Below are 18,584 nucleotides of genomic sequence, written 5' to 3' on the forward strand. Positions count from 1 at the left end.
CAGGAAGTTTAGCTCAAACCGGGACAGGGGGGAAGGTGTTTCTACAATCGGGTTGTATTTATCACTGCCCTGCTCTGATTCAGATGGTGAATTGGTGGTGGTTTTGTTCCGATTAAACTGATTTTTTTTTTTCACCCCAAGTCGAATCTGTCTTTTGCCCGTGGCCATAATTGGTCAGTGTGCCCTCCCTGTCCTTTGCCCCGACCCTTGAGCTTTTCGTTGTATTTTCTCCTCCCCATCCCACCAGAGAGGGGCAGGAGTGAGTGAGCAGCTGCGTGGTTACTTTGTGGTCAGCTGAGTGGGCTTAAACTATGACAAGCATCTAATGCCATAATACTTAACAGCTTAGATAATGAATCTTCTGTGGCAGTTAATTGCCCTACATATAAAATGCGTCAGTTAGTTCCCACAACACTCAGCATGTCAGTTCAGTTGCAACCAGGGAGGAAAAAAAAAACGAAGAACACTAGGAAAAAAACCGAAATGACCACTGATCTGCTTTGATCTGCCTTGGTGATTGCAGCTGTAAATGCCACCAAACCACCTCTTGTCTTCTAGCTACTGGAGAGAAGTCTGCTCTCCTCTGCTGGCCACCAGCTCGTATTCCACTTTTCACAGTCACAAGAACAAGCACAAAATTTGATTCAAAGTTAACAGCACTAAAAATACATTAAGAGAAATACAATAAGAGTAATTAATGATATGCAACAAAAATAGTGCCATCAGGTATGAATGAATACTACCCTGTCACACAAATCCAGACAAAACATAAACAATGACACTTCTAAACACACTTGAAATAAGTTTTTCTTAGGCACTTTCTCTAAACTACTTCTTAGGCACTCTGACAATTTAAAATTATAAGCCATTTCTGCACACAGATACTAACACAGGTTACTTTAAGTGTAGATTGGTTTTACACTATTTTAATGGAAAATGAATATGAGAATACATATACAAGTTGAGTAGGACAAACATATCAACGCTGACTTTAATCGAATACTTTTTGGATAAAAAGTCAGTGTATCAGCTCCATCGGCAGCCATGTGTAGCAGGGTTGTACTCATTAGTCCATCAGATTTAACCATACTGCCTTGCGTTTCACCATTCTAGCAATGCAAAGCTAACACTGAACTAGAACAGGAATTGATTTTCAGCGGTAACATTGCAGGAACTATTGCATCATCTGTGGTGCTTCATGATGGAAACTGTAGGTACCCAGTGGTGGCACCTCGAGAATCACATCTCTTGACCCTTAAGAGACTTTTGCTATCACTGCTGTACCATTGTATAGAGGCAAAGATAGCATCTGATGACTTCCTATATTATATATATAGGAAAAGAGAAAAGTTTTTAAATTATTATTATTTTTTACACTGCTCATTGGGCCTTTTTTCACTGCTTCACAATTCAGGATCCTATCCTATCATATCCTATCCTATCCTGATCCTATCAGGATGTTGAAGTCACATTATAGGTGAAATAATACACTTGAATTGTTAGGAAATGAATGAGAGTTAGCTATTTACAGTTACAAACACATCACTGAAAAAAAACCAAACAAACATTTGCCAGCCTACCAAGAGCACACAACATACATCAGTATCAAAATACTTACGAGTAATCATGTGATGACCATAAAGTTAATATTTTTCAACAGAGATAGTAGAGCTGTATTGCAAAGTGCATTCTGATTACTTTCAACAGTTATGACTGACATGGTATCAAGTGCAGAGAAAAGCCTTTGTACTTCATAAGTATTCCTTACTTAACTGTAGACAAAAAATAGCTTCTCTGCTACTGCAGTGAGACTTTATCTACATTTAATACAGCGTGAATAAATATTGAAAATTTGAAAGTGCTTTTAAGGGCTACGACTTTGATTAGCAGCAAAGCAGATATTTAGTTTTCTTAGTCTGTTAAAGGGTAAATTCATGTGTATATGAAACGCATATAAAGGTACATCACACATTTTATATTCACAGATCTATACAATGTCTGCCTAGATACATATACAAAATACAGACATTTTGAAACAGCAACAAAACCAGCTGGTTTTAAAACACTCATTTCAGAAGCTATGCCGTTTGCAAATGATGCCTATTTACATGTTGTATCAGCATTAGAATTTCCTTCTATCCATATATAAGTAGAGAAATTCCTTCGAAATATTAAAATCATACTGATGGTGTTTAATCTGTTTCCAATTCTAGTGCAGTGAAATCTTCTGTCTGGTCATATTACAAAGCTTTTTTTCTTCCTATAGAAGACACATGTAGGTATAAATAATGTCGCAGGCTTTTAACTATCAGTCCAGAAAACTTGACTATGAAAAAAACTTATTCCAGAAAACTTATGCTTTGAAAAAATCCTATAAAAATAGACGATATGTTCTGCTGGGAATTGCGTTTTCCTCTTAATGTATAAACCTGGAAGCATTTTCCCCAATGTTCCTTGTAAAGTGCTTATGCTATAAACAAAGCTAAAGTTAACAGTATCATCCTAAAATATATACGTGAGGTCTCTTGAAGCTGTCCCACGCTGGCATTCCATCTGGATGCTATTTAATGAGCAAAGCTTGCCCCTTTGGTAATCAGATATCCTCAGCTGAAGTACAGGGAGGTTGACTTCATTAGGAACAACTTTGTTCAGAATTACAAGTTCTCTTCTTTTGATGGATAGTTCTTTGTTCTCCTCGGATAGTAGAGGTAGCTAGGGGGGCGAAGAGTCAGTCATAGGCATGTATTGGAAGTAAGAATTCCCCACTATTCACAGTCACCAGGCAGAGGATCAATCTTTGTGCTATCAGTAGAAACCTCATGGACAAGCATGATATAGGAGCCAAGGAACCTCAGAAGTCTATCAGATGAAATGTTGAAGTTCAGGGTTTACAACAGAGTTTGATGCAGAAATCTCTAGGTGAAATTCCACCATTTATGCTACACGCAGGGAATTAGTTCACCTAACGATCCTCTGACTCAAAATTTATTGACTAGTTTGCACAGCACACATATACAGAATTAGAGCAGCATGGTGCAAAGGTCTCCCACAGCTAATCAACGATGCCTGAACACAACATAATGTATTTGTGGGACAGCTTTAACTTATGTTGCTGATGTAACATCTCCAGAGACCTCAGCACTATGGAGAATTATTTGAAAGAAAGCCTTTAACATCACTTGTTTCTCCTTTTCTAATTCCTCTTTATCCTGATACATAGAAAATTAGCACAGAAAGTGATGGAGCTGCTTCTGTCAGATTTATATAGGTGAAAATTGCCTCATCATCAAGTTTTCTTACATTGTTATTCTAGGAAAATATGATGTAAAGATTTCTTATAAGCAATGCAGTGAGAAGGTAAAATAGGTGTTTCTTCTTCATCTCAAAACTCCACCAGGCTCCACTGCAAGAGTAATTCTGAAATTTTCCCTGACTACTTGTATACAGTATGTATAACCCAGATATCTAAAGCCCTTTAAAACATCCCTCTATACACGTGGGCCCCCAGGAAGCAGAGTTTGATTACTAAAGTACTGAAAGATATGGAAGTGTTCCAGTAATAACGAAAGGAAAAGCATGAAAAATATTTTATAGTTTTGCATACACATTTCAACACATGTAGGCAGAAATCCATAAGCTGAAAGATAGTAAAGTCAAATGCATATAAGAGAAAAAACCCCACATAGACTGCAGGCTGACAGCAAACTCTCATTCAGCCCCCTGTGGGGATAACATAATCCTTAATGGGGCACTGTACCTCTGCAAAAAAATAGAATCATAGAACGGTTTGGGTTGGAAAGGAACTTTAAAGATCACCTGGTCCAACCTCTCTGTCATGGGCAGGGACACTTTTCACTAGATCACGTTGCTCAAAACCCCATCTAACCTGACCTTGAATACCTCCAATGAAGGGGCATCCACTACTTGACTAGGCAACCTGTGTCTCACCAACCTCATCGTAAAAAAACTCTTCTGCATGTCCTATCTAACCCTAATCTAAATCTACCACCTTTAAGTTAAAAACATTGCCTCTTGTGCTATCACTACAGGCCCTGGCAAAAAACCAACCAAAAAAAAAATCTCTCCATCTTTCTTACAAGCCCCCTTTAATTATTGAAAGGCTGCAGTAAGTCTCCCTGGAGCATTCTCTTCTCCACACTGAACAATCCCAACTCTCTCAGCATGTCCACATAGCAGAGGTGTTCCAGCTCCCTGATCATTTTTGTGCCCCTTCTCTGGACCCACTCTAACAGTCTTTCTTGTAGTTTCTGGGACCCCGGAGCTGCATGCAGTACTCCAGGTGAGGTCTCTTGAGAGCAGAGTCGAAGGGGAGGATCACCTTCCCTGACCTACTGGCCAAGCATCTTCTGATGCAGCCCAGGATACAGTTGGCTTTCTGGACTCAAGCGCTGGCCTGAACATTGATGGCTCATGTCCAATTTTTCATCCACCAGTATTACCTAGTCCCTTCTCCAACAGGGTGCTCTCAATCCCTTCATCTCTCAGTCTGTATTGATACTAGGGATTGCCCTGACCAAGGACCTTACACTTGGCCTTGCTAAACTTCATGATGTTCATATCGGCAAGATCTCAAGCCTATCAACATCTCTCTGGATGGCATCCCTTCCCTCAAGAGAATCAACTGCATCACTCCGCTTGGTGGCATCTTCAAACTTGCTGAGAGAGTACACTCAATCCCATTGTCTCTGTCACTGATGAAGATATTAAATAGTATTGGTCCCAGTACAGACCCATGATGGACATCACTCGTTACTGCTTTCCACTTGGACATTGAGCCATTGGTTATAACTCTTTAGATGTGTCCACCCACACAATTTCTTAACCCTCTAACAGTCTATCCATCAAACACATACCTCTTCAATTTAGAGGTAAGAATTGTTGTAGGTACTGTATTAAAGGCTTTACAGAAGTCAGTCTCAAAGTAAAGGTATTCCTCAAACCAGCAGAAAGACCTGCTTCAGAACTGCAAGAGCAAACCCATCTTATCTCAGCCAAACAAGTCTGTGATGACAGATGCTTCTACTGAAAGATGGGAAGCTCATATAAGAATGTCTGAGAGCTCAGGGCATGTGATCTCTGCAAGGGATCAGAGCCATCTGCCTAGTGATGAAAACAGTCATTCTCACAATCCAAATGCTGACAGACAACTTCATAAACATGCATTTTTTTCTACAGACAGTGTGGACTTCAGGCATTTCCACTGCCAGGAGACTTTAATTTTGTGTATTCACTACTGAACTGTACCAATGACTCCGCACCTACCAGTCAGCCAAAATTCAGACCAGATGCTCCTTCCTTTTTTCGAACAAGAAGTGAAATGCACCTTTCCACATACCTCACTGCTGAAGAAAAACTTTAGCCGAGTGAAGGGAGAGGTTCTGCATCAATTACGGCCCTACTACATGATGAGATTATTGTGGTACTTGCACAATACGGATCCCTGGATCACTTCTCTCACCGTGCAATGTCGTGAATTACAGACAGGTTCTACATCCAAGTCTTTTATACCTAACAGCCCTGACACCAGCCAAATTTTAGTAGCCATGACTAACTGCTAGAGCAATGAACAGTTTCCGCTAAGGTCTTAACTGTTCTGATTCACAGGGAAAATGCCTAAAACAAAAAACCCCTGATTTACTAGCCAAAGTGGGAAAGTGTTTGTAATAGCATTCTGATATCAGAAAAACACAAATCCTTTTTTCTGTATCATGACCAACCCTGAATTGACCAAATATTCCTGCAATTCTCTAAAAGCTCAGTTAGCAGTAAGTTTTTCACACCTGGCCATCTGATTTTGACGTGCACAGCTGCTAATGCCCTAGGATCCAAGGCATGCATTTTCCCTAGTTTCTAAGTCATTATTTCTGTAGAGCTCTGGTGCACCATTAACCAGAAGACACGTATCTTCTGAGTACCGCCAATATTGGTGCAGCTGTAAAAACTTTGTAAAAATTATGTCCCTAGCAAGCACGAAAAGGTGCAGCGTGACTATCACCATGTGCGGTGGTGAACTCTATCCAGCAAGTGACTTTTAACCCATCTCTTGGCCAAATGTTTCAATGTCATTGGAACACTCTATATTCATCCATGTGACAAGGATTAGTCACTCCCTTATCCTAGAAGTTGGTGTCGGATGAAATTGAAGCTAGGATTAATTGCAACCCCATGTTTTCATGTTGCCTCTCTTTTTTCACATTTCTGTAGAATCTGAGACTTAGGAAAGGTAGGCCAATACTGCCTCAAAGTGGAAGGACAGCTAACCCAAAAGATGTAGCGAATGCTGGTCTGTGGGAATAGGGCAGCATACTCACAGTGCCACAAAGACCCAGGGCTGAGAGCCGTCAGAACTGCAAGTGGATAGATCAAAGACTCTTGCAGCCACAGATGTTAAGAAGGAAAAGAAAAAAAAAAAAGTACTGCTGAGCTTTAGATGACTGTTTCAGCTCCTTGGGGAGAAGTACAAATCAACGGAATAATGGTATGGCACTAATAAACATTGCTGGCCAAAACAATCCTTTTTTGTACATGTAAGACGTAAGTAGTAAGAATCAACATGAACAACCATTTAGAAGAAGAAAACAATTAACAGAAAACGCCGAGCAACATTAGCAGGCAGTGGTGCCAGAATGGAATAAAAGGTAGCAAAGTGTGTTAAACCACGAAATCACGAAGTCCACTTTAGATTACAGGAGCTTTGCAGCTGTGTACTTTCATACACTGTCTAGTTTGGTATGTCCTAAAACATTAAAAAACATTAACTAAGCTAAATACAAATTTGAATCCATCAGTCATGTAATACAATTAAAGAGGTGCATTAATGTTGAAGAATACATAAATAACTTCGTAAGAATCTGTAGACAGAAAAAGCTCTGCTAAGGCATTTCTATTTTCAAATGGACCATAGACCCAACGCAAATGAGGTGTGCCTCAAACAGACAAAGCTCAGAATTTGCTGTACTTTCTGAGCTATATTATCCTTCTGTGAATAACACCTTGAGCTATTCTTTGAGTAGTTAAAAATGTATAGCTATCATTAGAGCCAGACTTGACAGTTTCCCTCTTGATGAAATAGCTTTAACTATACAAATGGTTGCTTCTCCAGTTCTAAAACTTCAGTAACAATGGAAAAGATTGCACTGAACAAAGTTACAAAAATTATATGACAGCATAAATACAGTATGAAGACTGTTTCCTTCTATTCTCACTTGCATTGCAACCATTTTTGCCCCCACAAAACAAATGTTGAATCAACATTTCTCTCATAAACAGAACTCTGGTCCTATGAGTTTGTACTGGTTTTGGCTGAGGTAGAGTTAATTTTCTTCATAGTAGCTCGTTTGGGGCTGTGTTTTGGATCTGTGCTGGCAGCAGGGTTGGTAACACAGGGATGTTTTGGTTACTGCAGAGCAGTGCTTGCACAGAGCCAAGGCCTTTTCTGCTTCTCACCCCACCCCACCAGCGAGCAGGCTGGGGGTGCACGAGAAGTTGGGAGGGGACACAGCTGGGACAGCTGACCCCAGTGACCAAAGGGATATTCCATAACATATGACATCATGATCAGCATATAAAGGTGGGGAAAGAAGAATGAAGGGTGGCATGGTGGATATGTTCGGAGTGATGGTCTTTGTCTTCCCAAGACACTGTTACGTATGACGGAGCTCTGCTGTCCTGGAGGTGGCTGAACACCTGCCTGCCCATGGGAAGAGGTGAATGAATTCCTTGTTTCACTTTGCTTGCATGTGCAGCTTTTGCCTTACTTGTTAAACTGTCGTTATCTCAAGCCACGAGATCTCTCACTTTCACCCTTCTGATCCTCTCCCTTATCCCACTGCAGGGGAGTGAGCAAGCAGCTGTGTGGTGCTGAGCTGCCAGCTGTGGTTAAACCATGACAGAGCTACAGCACTCAGCTGAACACAACTCCTGTCTCTGACCATTGCTATTTCTGTTTATTTATAACAAACTTTTTTTCATACAGCTGAGTTTCTGCTTGTATTAAGTCTCTTAAGGCAATTTATTAAAAATAGATGTCTGCATCAATTTGGATATTACATGTCTACTTCAATATAAAGAACTGTGATGGAAGTTTGAAACCAGTATTCATTGTCCTGTTCGTAAACAGGCTCATAAACAAGAACCTTGCCTCTTGTGCAGAATAATATTAAATCAGGTGAAAAAAGGAAGTGCAGCACAATGGATGTGAATAGAATAATTTTGAAACATTACAGGTGTTTTTTTTATGCATGTTTACCAAATTTCTGTATAAGTAATACAATTGGAGTGCTGAGTAATTTCAGGAGATTAGTGATAAATGGGCACAAGCTGATTGTTGGAGACAAAGCTGAGGGTCATTATCCTCAGCTGGTCATTAATCCCCTTGAAATAACTGGTATTGAGATAGTAATTACTATTATAATGAAGATGGAAAAAAAAAAGCATGACATTTTTCTTATGAAGCTCTCTCAGTTTCTAAAGAATTCATGTTTCTCATCACCCAGTCAAGTAGCTTGCATCATTTTTAACCCTTTAAACAGCTTATTTGTCCTACAATTTTCATGTCATCACCTCACTTATGTTGGGTTTCCCATCATATATTCCTGGAATTTCAGGGGGCAAAGCAAGGGGCCACAGCAATAGGAAAGAAAAACAATGCACACAAATCCCCCCAAACCAGAAAACTAAATAAAAAATATTTTCAGCATGTTTTCTCTTTAAAGCGTGCTCCACAATTAGGTAGGAGATTGCATTATATGGTATCTAGCTGTTTATTCTGCATTTAATAGCGCTCTTAGCAACAGCATGTATGTCCAATGTCATTGCACAGCAGCTGGGGAATTCTGTGTTCCAAAACGGATTCACCTTGTAGCCTTACAACATATGTAACTCAAAAATCATAAAGAAATTTGGCCCCCAAATGAAGAAACATCTTTAAAAATTTGCACCTTCACAAACCAGGTTTGTGGTGTACAGCCTTATAAGGACATTTGAGCCTTTGGGAGTTCTTTTTCTTCACATTTCTATTAGAATAGTGAGAAACTTACTATGGGCTGAAGGGAAGGCAATTTGTTTCCTGCTAGAAACACTATCACTCTGTTTCCACAGTGAAAGACCCACACATGCTGCACCATTACAACTTCCCACCTCTAGCAACTAAAAAACTCAATCTAAACTGAAAGCTTTTAAAATAAGCTAAGAAAGTTACAAAATAGGTGTATTGCCCTGTGTGTTGCTAAAGCAAACAAGCTACAGATATTCATTACTCCTAGTACTTTTTTCTAAAGCTTTTCTGTGAACGCTTTTCTAAGAAGGAAATCCCACAAAAGCCACAGGAAATACTGAGTTTCTGCTGGAAAAGTTGCAGTTGCTTCTGAAATGTTTCACTGTGTGTAAGAGAGAGGAAGTGGAGCAAAGCTCAGAACAGTTTTAGGCAAGAACAGCTGATAGGATGTGGCTTTAAGGGCTGCAAACCAAATTCTATGTGGTGGAATAAAACCAGATAATGGTGGACACTGATAAATGACTTGCAGTGCAGCTTAGGAGAGCGACTCGTCCTTCTAGCTTGCTTAAGCTGTCTGGAGAGTTTGCTCTGAAACCTAATGATGCATGTCTGTTAGCCAATGAAATGTTCAATACTGGACAGCTATCATCAAGACTGGACTGATCGGCTATTTGGAGAGAGTACGAGGAGCAAAAAAAAAAAAAAAAAAAATTGCTGAAGTTATGAAAGCTCCGAATGGCATTGAACAAAGCATACTTTAGAAAACACGACAAGTTCTCTGGAAATAGAGACATGTTTTGGACAGCCAAGGCCAAAGCATGGTCTGTCAATCTTCAGTAAGAGAAGGGAAAATATCAAGTTACTTGGGAGTAGAACCTTGTCTGGAAAACATGCAATAGTGACAGGGGAACCAAACATAATTACACATCACAGCAGGTAACAGGATTCAAAAGTATAGTAAGAAATCACGTTGCTGGTGACAGACCAACAACTGAGTTGCAGTACAGCTATTTGTATCTGCCAGCTAAAGCCAGGACATGCTAGAGTGACATGCACGTAGTGGAGTGCATCAGAGTCTACAACAATAGCTGTTACGTGAACATATGAACAACTCTAAGCAAGGAAAAAACCAAACTAAAACCCTGAACAACATGCTTCTAAACTTCTGAGGAGATTCATACCTATAAGGAGATTTCACTCCGTTCTTTTCACTCACTCCAAAATCAATTTTGTCTTTGCTACAAGCCCCATGAAAAAGCACAAATCAGCACTGACTGTGGGTAACATATTATCAGCACTGCTGAAGAAGTTGCATGACTCAGAGGAAACACAATGCTCCTGGGAAAATCAAATACATAGCACATCCACCAGGGTGAAGGATGTTGAGCATCCACTTGCCTTCTCCAGACTTTATGTATGCATGGAAAAGTACTGCTTGCTCTTTTCCCTCTGTTTCCTTCTGCAGGATAAATAGAGCATGGAGCAAAACACAGCCATCCTGTGTAGCTATGCCGAATATTCTCCTCTAAAATTACCAAAACTGTAGAAAAATAACTTAAAATTCTACAGAACAACTATTTTCTAGGGAATTCCAGTGCATTAAAAAAAAAAAAAAAAGTACTCCTGAGTCAGGAAAAACTGAATGTTAATTATTTTACTGCTGTTAGTCTCGCGCATTTCTGTGCCATTTGTATGTTACATGTTGAAAGGACTAGCACATTTGCCTGCAATTTTTAAGCATCCTTTACATTTCAGCAATTACATTTATAGCAATAGGACACTAGGAATTACACTTAACAGCAATAAGAAACGGAACGAAGCTGCATCAGGAGAGGTTCAGATTGGTCACTAGGAAAAGGTTCTTCATTTGAGAGGGTGGTCTGTACCTTACAGACTGCCCAAGGAGGCAGTCACGCCACCAAGCCTGTCAGAGTTCAAGGGTTGTCTGGACAACGCTGTTAGCCATATGGTTTAGTTTTAGGTAGTCCTGTAAGGAGCAGAGAGTTGGACTCAATGATCCTTATGAGTCTCTTCAGCTTGAGGTATTCTGTGAATCTATGGTTTCCATTAACAGATATCTTGTTTTTATAGTAGTTTGTTCAAAATACTCAAGTCCATGTTCAGCACATACCTGCTTCATCACAGTTAATAGCAGAAAGATGTTTTTTTCCAGTCTGATTGTGAGATAAATGCCTATACAAATACAACACATTTATACATTTATAATAAGACTTGTTAGATCTTGATGTTAAAAATAAAAGCCTTTTTCTTTTTCCTTTTTTTCATACATTGTGTGACTTTTTTTCTACAGTGTAATATTTTATCGCCAAATCTTAGGAGCCTGTGATTAAGACAAAAATGTAAAATACTTAAAAACACTTACAAACAAATTTGTTAGACCCCATGGCTGCAAAAGTGATTTGTAAACATGATTCAAGTATACCCTGAAGGCTTAAAGAGTGCATTATTGTTTTATTTTGGGAATCATGCTGAATCATGATTTTTCAATACTTACAGCTGGCAGCTGCAAGACACTTGTAAATTGGAATTCCAATTCCAATTTGATGAATAGCCTATAAAAATACTCAGATTAACATTTGAAACTTTTAAAACTAGAGTCAATCCATACCAAAAAGTTTGGAGAGATAATAAATAACTGAAAACCACCACGGAGGCACCGAGAACTATAAATTCTTAAAACCTCTTAATATCTGTATTAGGGGCTGTGGGGTGGGTGTATGTTTGTTCACTTGTTTTAGAAAACCTAACTGCAGACTCCCAGGCTTTAAAATATTGATCACTGCAAAGACAAGGAACAGACTTACTTAACGGAAACAGCGAACTTTGGTTTGCACTAAAGAGGATCTGAGACGATAAATTAACAGGCTAGCAGGTAAAAAGAATGAGAAACGCTAAGCTTATGTTGCAGACTACAACAATATTCTTCATATATTTTCTTTCTTGTGTTTCTCAGAGGTTTTCTGCAGGAAGGATATGCTCTCTCCAGGACAAGGCATTTGACTAGATTCAAAGAACATTCTTTTTTTTTTTCTTCATCCCCTGCAATTCTGTGCTCGCAACCACTTATTCTGCTTCTATCCTGTACTTAAATATTTTCCTAAATACGTTAGCTTCATCCTTTCAACACTGTAATGGTATAGTTTTATAATAGAACATACTTTTATTTAAATGAAACTTTTGTTCAGCTGTGCCTTTACATGGAAAAAAATTGAGGAAATTGCTGCCAAATCTGTACCACTCCACCATATGAGTGAAGAAAACAGATGAGGCACAAAATACCTTCTTAGATTAGCTAATAACGTCCCACATACATTCCTTCCTGTCCATGCATCCATGCATTATAATAAACCAGGTACTGCACTAAGTGTAAAGTGAAACTGTAATCAATCATGTAAACAAGCAGATATCTAACACAACTAACTTTTTCTTTTTAAATCAGACTCACCTGTTTGAAAAGAAATTGTAATAACCACTTTCTTCTAGAACCTCTTCAATTAGAGTCTACAACGTAAAATAAATTAATTTCAATAAATTACTTTTAATGAAAGTAATAAATTAATACTATAGGTATATTTATAGCTTACCTGCAACTGCTCATATGTCATCCCTTCTGCTATGTCAGAAGTGCCAATACCTTAAAGTGAAAGGCAAACAATGTTATACTTCTGAATTTGGGGTTTATGCTCCCTCATCAGTTTCTTCACAACTTCACTATAAATATAAAGACAACAGAGATGTTTGATTATCAGCAGCTTATTCCACTGACCACGATGACCCCTTGCAAAGATTGGAGGCATATTATGGCATGATGTGAACATTTGAGGCATAATCCTATCATGAAAGAGCTCCAACTGATGGAAAATATTTTATAAGATCATTCTGGTTGGAAGAGACCTTTAAGATCATTAAGTCCAACTGTTAACCCAATACTGCAAAGTCACCATTAAACCATGTCTCTAAGCACCACATAGAATCGCAGAATCATCTGGCTGGAAGAGACCTTTAAGATCAGCGAGTCCAATCGTTCACCCTGCACTGCCAGGATCCCTAAACCATGTCCCTCAGCACCACATCTACACAACTTTTAAACACCTCCAGGGATGGGGACTCCACCACCTCCCTGGGCAGCCTGTTCCAATGCTTCACAACCCTCTCTGCTCAGGGGGGGGGGCCCCCCCCCCCCCCCGGGCCAGCCTCTTCCAATGCTTCACAGCCCTCTCTGTGAAGAAGTTCTTCCTGCTATCTAACCTAGATCTCCCCTGGTGCAAGTTAAGGCCATTTCCTCTTGTCCTGTCACTTGTCACATGGAAGAAGAGTCCAAGCCCCACTTTTCTACAACGTCCTTTCAGGTAGTTGTAGAGAGCGATAAGGTCTCCCCTCAGCCTCCTTTTCTCCAGGCTAAATAACCCCAGTTTCCGCAGCCGGTCCTCATAAGACAAATACCTCCAGGGATGGGGTCTCCACCACTCGCCTGTTTGAATGCTTCACAACCCTTTCTGTAAGTAATTTTTTCCTAATAACCAGTCTAACCGTCCCTGCCACCTCCCACTGGTGCAACTTCGCATCCTATTGCTTGTTACTTGGGAGAAGAGACCGAGCCCCACCTCGCTACAACCTCGTTAGGCAGTTGTAGAGAGTGATAAGGAGGCTGAGGAGAGACCTTATCACTCTCTACAACTCTAGCCTTTTCTCCAGGCTGAACAACCCCATTGCCCTCAGCTACTCCCCAGACTACATGCTCTCTACACCCTTCACCAGCTTCGCTGCCCTTCTCTGGACACATTCCAGCACAATGTCCTTCTTTTAGTAGAGGGGCCCAAAACTGGACACAGTATTCAGGGTGCAGCCTCACCAGTGCTGGGTACAGGAGGACAATCACTTCCCTCGTCCTGACGGCCACACTATTTCTGATACAAGCCAGGATGCCGTTGGCCTTCCTGGACACACTCTTGGCTCATATTCATTCGGCTGTTGACCAACACCCCTGGGTCCTTTTCCACTGGGCAGTTTCCAGCCACTCTTCCCCAAGCCTGTAACATTGCAGGAGGTTGTTGTGACCCAAGTGCAGGACCCGGCCCTTGGTCTTGTTGAATGTCATACTATTGCCTTGGCCCCTCAATCCTGCCTCTTCAGATCCCTCTGTAGAGCCTTACTACCTTGACGCAGATCAACTCTCCCACCTAACTTGGTGTCATCTGCGAACTGACTGAGGGTGCTTGATCCCCTCATCCAGATCATTGATAAAGATGTTGAAGAGGACAGGCCCCAAAACTGAGCCCTGGGGAACACCACTGGTGACCGGCCGCCAGCTGGATTGAACTCCATTCACCACCACTCTCCGGGCCCAGACTTCCAGCCAGATTTTTATCTACTGAAGTGTACTCTTGTCCAAGCCATTTTAAACACAATGTAACGGAACACAGCAATGCAACTTCCTTTCTTCCCCACTTAGAATTTTTAGCGGAAAGGGCACGTAGCCAGCAGCAATTTGTTAGGACAAAAGTATTCTTTGCAGGTTAAGAGACTGAGAAATTACAGATGCTGAGCTTCTGAACAAATTGTACTGTTGTCTCTAGGGACAAAATAAAGCTTATATTTAAAGTGATTGTTAGGGATTCATTTTCTTCTCAGTTATCCCGCTTGACACCTGGTATTATTTTTGCATTTTGCAATAAGCTGTGGAACTGATATGCTAGTTTCAACACAAAGGCCAGCAAAACCAAAGTTTCTTACCTTTCTTTCTGGCACCACGGTTTTTAATGTTACTATGTCCTCTAGTCCATGGACTGTGACATAGCTTTTCCTGTACTTAGAACAATGGAAATGGCACAAATACCAAAATACTCACCGCTCACTTTCCTTATATCCACTGCACAGAGGCACACGGTGAAACAAGTCTCTGATCTAGGAATTGTGGTTCCCCACCCTGGATGATGCCAGTGATGGTAAGTTGGATTTAAGACGGAGTTCATGATTTGTGACCCATCAATAGTCTGAAGTGTATTTGACACTATTCACTTTGCGAAGTTGTGTGTGTGTATATATATGTATATACTTTACAGTATATACATGTGGAAAAGCACATAGCATTTCCATCCTCAAGTTTGCAGGGCTTAGTCTAGCTAGGTAATTAAATCATCCCAGTGGAACTGTTTCAGACGTGACAGAATAACAACATACAATTTAAATAGAGAGTTTTTTTAAAATCACATGCAGGAACAGGCAAATACTAAGTGGGACATTTTCAGTTACAAACATTTCTATCAATTTTCATGGATGAACCATGTCTTATTTCCACCTTTGATATTTCTTTGTAATTCCTAACTAAATTCTGACTATTCCATCAGGGGTAAACTGTGTATTTTACCAGGAATTAAGCAAAATAAAACCAACCAATCAAACAAAGCCCTGACAATGAAAATCAGTATAGTCAGCACAACTTTACTGTCTTTGAAGGCACATCTTAGAGCAGCAGTTCATTCGGCTTTGATACCATACACTTTATTAAAAGTCTATTTGCTGCTATAGATGCTTTGTTGCTTTTTTTACCTTTTCTATCATCTGGAAGCAACATATTTCCACCCGAAGAGAGAAGTTCCACATACCAATCTGCTGTAAAGAAACCGGGTTCAATCAATTCAGGAGAACCTTGCAGCAGCTGGGGAAGAGGAAAAAAAAAAAAAAAGAAAAAAAAGCAAGACATCTGAAATCTTCATCCTTCCTGTTCGCCAAATTTCAGACTTCTGTGAGTCAGTTTACCCTTTCCTGTGTTTCCTAGTGCAATCAGAAGCCAAAGGAGATTTCAGTACTTTTTAGATTCATGAAAAAGTAGCGAACACAATTATGAACATTCTACCTTCTTCTCTCCAGAAACACTGACTAAACATTGCAGGCTGTCAATCTGCGCTGAGTCTGAAGAACTCAGTGCATTATACTATCTGAATAAATTATAAACTATGTATTTGTGTGACGATAAACACGGAAGCGTATTCTCTCAAACTGAAGAGAGAAACAGCTGATGACTCTGGTTTTCAAAACTGGGGCTTTAAGTGAAGTTGTTAGTCCATATTCAAATGGTCTAATTCCCATGAGAGGGATCCCTGCACTTCTGAAACCTGAAAGTCAGTTAAGCTAGCTGAATAGGTGAACAAGGATAGTGACATTACACTTCAAAACAGTCACTGCTAACAATTCAGATATGAAAATGTCTTTGTGGGCAGATGAGAAATTACAGAAACAGAAAAATACCTGTTACTGAAGACCTTTACCCCACCACTGATCAGTGGAGGAATCATTTTTTCTGTTATTCTAATTAGGTCTTCTAATTCAGCATAGTTAAAACCCCATTATTTTAAAATTTTATTTGCAGAAATTGCACAACCTCAGAACAACACTTGCTGGAAGAGTTTGACCTAATTCTGTTCTCTGTTTAGGTTCTTCTTATTACCTCCAAATGATATCCATGTTACCCAATGTATTTATAATGGTGATTTTGGTAAAATATGTACCATTTATTCACTGATGCTTATCAATTCTCCATCCTTCTAACCATGCTTTTTGCTGCTGCTTTCTATTAATAGTTTCTATAACTATTTACTTCAAGGCAGAAATACACAGAATTGTATTCAGCATTTCAAACATCGTCAATCTACTACCATTTACTTTGTAAATAGTGTATTTCTTCCCTTTTCTTCAGGTTTAAATCCAATAGTTTTGAATGTAACAATTTTACAATAGATAACATTTATAAATTTATAAATAAATGGGTTCTTTCATTTCTAGAGATTTGAAAATTAGGTTAATTTCATAATAAACACTTCCTTTTTCTTACCATCCGTTCTCGGGCATCCTTTCCTAAACCCATCAACTCAATACACAATTAGCAAATATATCCTTAGATTAAGTCTTATAGCCAAAATACAGGAATAGTTTAATGTAAATCGCTGCTTGATTTAACTAACTTTCAGAGTTACTACCAATGTAGACACTAAGTAGACACCTTCCATGGAGCTTAAGCATCTCAGATTAATTACTACAAAAGTACAGGAAGGATTTAGCATTTGGGGTCAGTCCATTCCGTAGCAAACAATGATTTAGAAGATTCCACAATTCAGTGCAAGCAGGTGACAATCAAATTAGATTACACAGGGGAATTATGTGAGTGATAAGAAATCATCTTTGTCATAAAATTTTAGATACAGTAATACACCTAATAACTGCTTTGTCATCAGTTAAAGAAAGAAATAGCTGCAGAGTCTCCCACTGTACACAGGTGCCGAGGATGTCATTTTCAGATCTTCTACTGACTACAGTCTTCTTAGGCAATTTTGAAGGAACATTTAGAAATATTTAGAAATACATTAACTTTCTTTCTCTTTTGGAGGGTGCTCAGATGGCACTGGAAAACATGTAGGCATGGTTTTCATGGTTTTCAGTCATGCCATTCTTGCAAATCTGCAGTATCTTTAAATTCTGACACTAAACCATTGCTGACACACTAAGCAACAATAGAACGAAGTATGTTATATTCAAAACATTCTGGGACTGTGCTTTCTTAAAATTCACAGTTTGAGTAGAAATATATTCCAAAACATGAATAATATTGGGAAGCTAATAAGAAATTCAGAACTTACATGAATTAAAAGCTTACAATAACCTCTTTCAGCCTTTGCCACAAAAAGTTACATTTTTCTTCCTCTTCTCTATTTGAGCTCTGATGAGATGAAGTCTGGTTTTATATATTAGCAGTTAGCAGGTCCTTTGGATTTACAGAAAATGCTCTAATGATCAGACACAAACTTGAAACCAATCTGCAGAAATTGCAAACCTAAGAAGTGTCCTGGTTTAAGATAAACCGGTTTGGTTTGGTTTTGATAGACATTTCAAACCACTAATCATGACATATTCCTCCCATTTACATCAGCACATATCATTGGGTGTGGAGCTTTGGCGGGCTCACTGTTTCTCTAAGAACGGCGTGCAGACAAAAGTCTCCCTCTCTCTCTCTGCCTGCCCTGTAGCCATCTCTCTTTCTCTCTTTTCTTTCCTCCTTTTTGCCCATGCATGGGGACCACCATCTCTTCGCCGGCCCCAGAGCCATCTCTCTTTTCTCTTTCTTTACCCTTTCTTGCTGGTGCTCGGACCTGCTGATTGACTCTGCCACTTGCCGCTTGCTGCCTGCCATGATACTACCTCCAGTGTGACCCGAGGCTGCTGCTCTTTTGCTGCCACGATCCTCGCTACTGCTCTGCTCCACACCGCCTCTTGCTGCTGCTGCGACCCGTGCTGCTGGGACTGCCCCAGAGCTGCTGCTCTTTCACTGCTTGGATCCTCACAGCAGCCACTGCTGCCGCTGCTGTTTTCTGACACCTGTGACTCGACCGCTGTTGCTCAGCTCAGCTCCTGCCTGCACATGGACTTGCTGCGATTACTACCGTGGCTAGGCTCTGCTCCTAGATCTGCCAGCCATGTGTCATCGCCATTACTGTCTGATAGGTAATTTTTTTCCTTTTGCATTTGTTTACTTAACCGCGATTTAAAACTCCCT

General features: G+C 39.9%; 1 protein-coding gene across 1 annotated transcript in view; it reads right to left on the reverse strand.

Annotated features, from left to right (window-relative positions):
• Nucleotides 1–12,478: 12,478 nt before the first annotated feature.
• The window catches only part of NEK10 (NIMA-related kinase 10), a 95,179-nt gene continuing 89,073 nt past the window's right edge, over nucleotides 12,479–18,584 (reverse strand). The window contains exons 32-34 of the mRNA XM_010139251.1: nucleotides 15,587–15,695; nucleotides 12,622–12,671; nucleotides 12,479–12,538 (exon numbers count right to left, since the gene is read on the reverse strand). Coding sequence (XP_010137553.1) covers nucleotides 12,479–12,538; nucleotides 12,622–12,671; nucleotides 15,587–15,695 — 219 coding nt within the window. The remainder of the gene's footprint in view (nucleotides 12,539–12,621; nucleotides 12,672–15,586; nucleotides 15,696–18,584) is intronic.

The sequence above is a fragment of the Buceros rhinoceros genome, unplaced genomic scaffold (genome assembly GCF_000710305.1).
Source record: "Buceros rhinoceros silvestris isolate BGI_N320 unplaced genomic scaffold, ASM71030v1 scaffold3027, whole genome shotgun sequence".
Lineage (NCBI taxonomy): Eukaryota > Metazoa > Chordata > Aves > Bucerotiformes > Bucerotidae > Buceros > Buceros rhinoceros.